The sequence below is a fragment of the Sardina pilchardus genome, chromosome 22, assembly GCF_963854185.1.
Source record: "Sardina pilchardus chromosome 22, fSarPil1.1, whole genome shotgun sequence".
Classification (NCBI taxonomy): Eukaryota; Metazoa; Chordata; class Actinopteri; order Clupeiformes; family Clupeidae; genus Sardina; species Sardina pilchardus.
The window spans coordinates 23,328,617-23,334,616 of NC_085015.1; the positions used below are offsets into that span (position 1 = coordinate 23,328,617).

The 6,000-nt window shown below is 49.1% G+C and overlaps 1 protein-coding gene across 1 annotated transcript in view; it reads right to left on the reverse strand.

The window, feature by feature from the left end:
- Positions 1-144: 144 nt before the first annotated feature.
- The window catches only part of etv4 (ETS variant transcription factor 4), a 35,214-nt gene continuing 29,358 nt past the window's right edge, over positions 145-6,000 (reverse strand). Inside the window, exons 9-13 of the mRNA XM_062525727.1 lie at positions 5,315-5,383; positions 4,144-4,191; positions 2,640-2,812; positions 893-994; positions 145-639 (exon numbers count right to left, since the gene is read on the reverse strand). Of these exons, the coding sequence (XP_062381711.1) occupies positions 412-639; positions 893-994; positions 2,640-2,812; positions 4,144-4,191; positions 5,315-5,383 (620 nt within the window). The 3' untranslated portion in view covers positions 145-411. The remainder of the gene's footprint in view (positions 640-892; positions 995-2,639; positions 2,813-4,143; positions 4,192-5,314; positions 5,384-6,000) is intronic.

Here is a 6,000-nt window from a genome sequence, read left to right on the forward strand (position 1 = left end):
ATCAAGGGCACAGAGCATTTTATGTCTTGTTTTTATGGGGTAGGTAATGGAAACCCCCTGCTTTTGATCGCCACAAACTACTCATTACAATTTCACAACGACTTCCCCTCCTGCCCCTGCACAAAATAATCCACAACCACCTGGTTAGTAGTAATATTGGGTCTTTATTAAGCAATCTCTGTAAGCACAGACTTGTGGATAGGCCTCAGAAGTGAGAGGAATGCTGAATCCCTAATGAGATTAATTTAAAACAAAAACAAAAAAAAAACACCATAGCCTTATATACAAGAGGATGGGGCGGGCATGTGCAATAGGTGCAGGACTGGGGAGGGGGTGGGGGGCGGTTCGGGGTGTGGAGAGGTGGGCTGGGGGTCGGGGCGGGATGAGGGGGAGGAGGGCAAGTCGGTGGCATTAGTACATGTAGCCTTTGGAGTAGGGCTGGGGCCCCATGGCGCTGGCGGCTTGTTCGGGTGGGTAGTTCACCCCCTCGTCCAGGTGGGAGAGTGGCACCGTGTCCTCCTCGTTGACGTAGCGCTCGAACTCAGCCTTCAGGCTGGGCCGCTGATTGTCGGGGAACGCCAGGGAGATGAGCGCCTCCGGCTCGCACACGAACTTGTAAACGTAACGCTCTCCCGCCACCTGCCAAGGACAAGGACAGTGAGGTTAGAGACTAAACTACAAATGATGCACCAACTGTTCACACTTATTATTAAAATATGTTTTAATTAGATAGATAGATACATAGATAAATAGATAGATAGATAGATAGATAGATTCTTTATTGATCCCCAAGGGGAAATTCAAGATTCAGGGAAATTCAAGATTCAAGGAAATTCAATAATGTGGCAACTTCTGGCAAGACAGAAATTGCATTTCAATTTACTCTGCTTACCTTTTGCATGATTCCCTTCTCATAGTAGTAGCGCAGTGAGCGACTCAGTTTGTCGTAGTTCATGGCTGGACGGTTTTTCTGCATCCCCCAAAGTCTTGCCACCTGAGAGAAGAAGGGGAGGAGAGGAAGACTGTGACTCAGATGAAATAACTACGGTGTAATTAACATGATTCATGTTTGCCGGTAAGTAAGCCTACATATCCGTTATTTACCTTGCTCTAGGCTCCAGCTTTACTTTTATAGGCCACTATCATTATGTTGTAAACTGAGTAAAGTTGGTGAGAATCTCTCCACTTTGGCCACTAACACTAGAGGGTGCTGTTGGCCCAGTGTGCACGTAAAGGTTAACATTTTTAGCGGCAAGAGTGCAGGAGTGTGGAAAACAGGGCGAGCCAGCAACATGTTGATTCAGCCCCTCTTTATGTAACCCCGCAATCACATGCATGAGGGCTGAACTCCCGCGGCGTTTGTCATCCCCCCCGCGAAAAGCTAAGCTAAATAATACACTTGACCATCTGAAAAGCCAAGTGCACACACACACACACACACACACACACTCTCAAACACACAGCTTTGCCATTTCTGCACTCTTCCTCTAGCTTTCCACACCTTCTGAAGTGTGTTTGTGTTTTATTAAGTTTGTTTAAAAATCTTGATTGAATCCAAAGGTCTCCAGGCCTAAACCGAACGCAAATGGAAGTCACCACTTTAAGGGGGATCGGGGGAGGAGGAGGAGGAGGAGGAGAAGGGGGGAGGTTGAGACTTCCCTTAGGGAGAGATGGTTTGTGTTTGATCTCTCAAAAAAAGAGAGAGAGAAAGAGACAGAGAGAAAAGAGAGAGAAAGAAAGAGAGCTCTTATAGCCGCCGCTGTAAAAGTCCAGCTGTAATGAATGATTAATGCGGACGGTTGCTGGCCTGATGGAGGCCTGCTCGGCGAGTGTGGCTGCCTGCTGAGTAATGCTCTTTAGCCGTCTACTGACCACAGACAATGGGAGGGGTGGTGCGCTGATGCGCACTAGGCCCAGAGTCAGGCCATAGCGGCCCCCAGCCGGCTCACATGCGCCACAGCAGAGAGCACGGCGTGGTCATATTTTGTAATAGAGCTTCAGCCTCCATTTTGTGTTTGGCTTGGGCCAGCTTAAGTGTGTTGGGGGGGGGGGTGAGAGTGTGTGTGTGTGTGCGTGTGTGTGTGTGTGTGTGTATACGTGGAGGGTAAATAATGCATGGCGGCTAATGGAGAGCTGGCACTGGTGAGGCCCAGGGGAGTTTGCAGATGCGTGTGGTGGGAACGGATGGATTTGATGATGAGGAGGAGGAGGAGGAGGACGACGACGAAGCTCTTTTACGGATCCTTGCTCCAGACGCTGCAACAGCTCACCTGTGGCCGCGGCTCAGCTGATGTATCAATGACTCGCGTGGAAAAAAAAAGAATGCTGACTGGAGAACAGGCTCTTCCTGCTTGCTTGTGTATATGTTGTGTATTAACAGTGGAAAAGTTGCCCTGGTCTAAGGTCAGTCCTAAATTCCTTCATGAACCATTCATCAACTGTGGGCTAGTTTCCCTTACATGGATTAAGCCTAGTCCTTAGATAGACACAAGTGTCAATCACAATATCCATTAATAATTGCCTAGGACTAGATTTAATACAAGTACGGGAAGTCGACACTGTTTGTCTAGAGCCCCAAAACCACTATGAAGCGATTGTCTTCAGGCAGTATTTCTGGACGGATTTAGAAGGACCCTTACCTCCTCGGGCTCGATGAGTTTGAACTCCATGCCACGGCCGGTCCAGGCGATGAAGTGGGCATTGCCTGGGTCGTCCAGCAGGGCCACCAGGAACTGCCAGAGCTGCAGGGACCCGCGGCGCTGGTAGGGGGCGCCCTCGCGGAAGACGGTGCCCGCTTCCTGCTTGACCTCACCTGGTGGACAAACACGTGGAATAAACAATGGGGGTCAAGCAACGACAGGGAAATGGACAGAGGAATGCTGTCGCTAATCTGTACAAGCTATGTACACTGCCTTGTCACAACAAAAGCTACCTTAAAGCATAAGCCTTCTGTAAACTGAGTGTGTGGTCGCTAGCCTCTGGCTTAGCGGGCAGTATCTATTACTCTCAGTTCTTATACCAGACCTGTCGAAACAGGGTTAGGTCCAAACTAGCCCCATGGTCTCGTGTTGCCGGCACAAATGACCACACCAGATAGACTTTCACGGACGGATCGGATAGACGTTAATTACAGCACAGGAGGCTTAGCTGTGACTCCAAGTGCAGTGGAGGAGTCGTAGGTGTGTTTGTTTGTGGGCGGTTTAAAGGTTGTAATCCTTCACCTTGAGGGCAGTTCTTGAAGTAAGAAGACTAGAAAATTAACCACAGGCCAACTTGCTCTCCGACCAGGGCAGTAAATTACGCTGTCGGCTAGCAATGCGGCTGTAAGATAAACGGCGAAGCTAACGTCGTCGTCAGAGTCTACAAGGAAATAAATACAGTAAAATGCTGAATAATAAGTTGAGTAATGGAATGGGAGTAATAAGTGAGACTGATAAGTCGAATGAGTCATGTTTAGACTGCATTCTCTTCAATATTCCAGGAAATTCCAGGGAACTAGACTGACTATTCCTCTTACGCGAGTGGCGATGGTGAAAATGATTTTAGCATTAGCGCGTTCCTTCGCTGCCTGACGCCCAAGCGTGGGAACCCCAGTAAGGTAACCGACACCGTCGCTCCAGAACATGTTCACACCAGTTCAGCTGGTGCGACTGTCCTTGAGACTCCCAACCCGGGACAGTCAATCAATCAGCGCCATGGGAAACCGACAGCTCAGCTCGTTCTGAAAACGTCATGAGAGCCGCGGTATGCCTCACGCATGGGAAAACAGACACCTCGCGCCGTCACAGCCCAGGGTTGCTAATGCAGAAAAGGCCTCTAAGGTTATTGTTTGTCTGTCGTATCAGTTTGCTTCTTGCACTGAGGATGCTGTTGCTGATAGGTGTGTGTACAGGTGTGGATTATTGTCTGTGTGAAAATCGATCCTGAACTGTGTACCAAGCGAGCAAAGGTGTGTGTGTGTGTGTGTGTGTGTGTGTGTGTGTGTGTGTGTGTGTGTGTGTGTGTGTTTGTGTTGCTGCATTGCATTTCAGCCATCACTTGATGCACCTGGTGACCCCATCTAGTTGTGTTGTGTGGGCTTCTTTTGAGCATTGCTCTGAAGAGGTTAATAAGATACAGCAGGATATTCAGGAAGACGCTCACCTTCAAACTTCTCAGGAACAACTCGGGAGTCATTTTCAAACAGATAACCTGGAAAAAAACATGGAAAGAAAATGTTTGTTATAAAAGGTACACGGCTAAGGCTTTGTGAATGTTTGCTTGTTCACTCGAGCCAGACTGCCTGTGTCCAGGCAATGAGGTTGAATTACACTGAAAATCACGACTGAGGCAACAAATGTGTTTTCGCTTAAATGGGGAAAAAAATCTTGAATGGATCACAAAAAAATAGAGTCTTGCATAACAGCAATGAACTGTGAAGGAGACACAGCAATTCTCCTCGAGGCCTTGTGATTCAGAGAGCCTCTACAGTACAGTGACGACAAAAAAAGGGACAAAGACGCATTTCGGATGATCTGTGGCGTTTGGGACATTTGACCAGCTGCAGAGGATGTGACGGCCATTCTGTTATTAATAACTCATTATAGCAGGGCGTAGAGACGGCGGCTGGAATTACTCAAAACGGTGCGACACAAACAAAGCGAAGCGAAGGGGATGGATTATTTTTTCACTCCTCCAGGAAAAATACTCGGCTTTTCCAGTAGTAATATTTACCCTGGAATTCCTGAGGCAAAGGGGGGGGGGGGGAGGTTGGGGTAGTGTGTGTGAGGGGGGAGAGAGAGCGAGAGAGAGAGAGGGGGGGAGAGAGAAGAGGCGAGAGACTCTGCCAATGGAAACACAGACCCTCTGGCCTGGTAAGCCAATGACCACAGCGAGCGCCGGCCAATCCGCGAGTGCAATCGGAGTTCTGAATGGGCCGAAATCTGCCGAGTCTCTGCCTAACCCGTCTCACCGCGGCCCTCTACGGCTCGCCCAGGACAATTTTGGCGTTAGTCATTCCAGCGCTCATCACTCCACCCTCGCATGGACCTGTTCCACGGGGGATTCCCTCTAAGGCTAGTCAGTTCATGTGAAAGGGAAGAGACACGGCACAATCCGGGCCTATTTGGATATCGCTCGTTTGCATAAGAGGATGACAATTCCTTATCTGCGCACTCTCATTTGTTGAGAGAGCCCTTTTAATGTCAGTCAGTGTCATTATTTCCAATACCTACCAACTATGTCATAAATCATGTGTGCTAAATTGTATTATGTTTTATATATTTTTTTCATTATATATATATATAGGTATCTGCTAAATGAATAAAACCTTTACCTTCATTGTTATGCTGTTGGTTTGGGTAGCCCTCATTGTGTTGGTACATTGAAGTACATCCAGGCACATCTAGGAGAGGAGACAAGGACACAAGGAGACGAGAGAGTGAGTAAGCCTGTAGAATGAGTAAGAGCAGAAGGGGACAAGTGAGCACTGAGCTGGTCAACTACTGTACATTGTCCAGCTGCGCGCTGGACGGTTCTGTGCGCTCGGCAGGTACCCCCCCCCTCTGTGTGTTTCGCCGACGGCGCTGACCTCTGCTCCAGAGTGCAGCAAGGACAGACGCCGGCATTTGTCATAATATCACCTGTCGGCAGGGCTATTTATAGGCGGCCGGGGCGGCCGGAGGGACGCGGCGCTGGAATCACGGAGCTCGCGGCTCCCTGCAGCGTCGGCACTGCACTGCCCCGTACTGCCCAGCGCTGTGCCCACCTGCAGCCGACCTGTCACACCATCTATGGCCCGGATGTCTCACTCTGCCACCCTGCCACCCCCCTTAACCCCCCCATGAGGTGGGCAGAGAGGGAGGATAGTTCGGGTATGAGAGCGTGTGCCCACATTCCAGTTTTTAGTAGTTGCTGTTATATGTGTTACATGACAGCGCTTAATGATATAGATCTAAATCGAAACGTTTCCTCCTCTGCGTTCCTTTTGTCTGTATGTGTGTGTGTGTGTGTGTGTGTGTG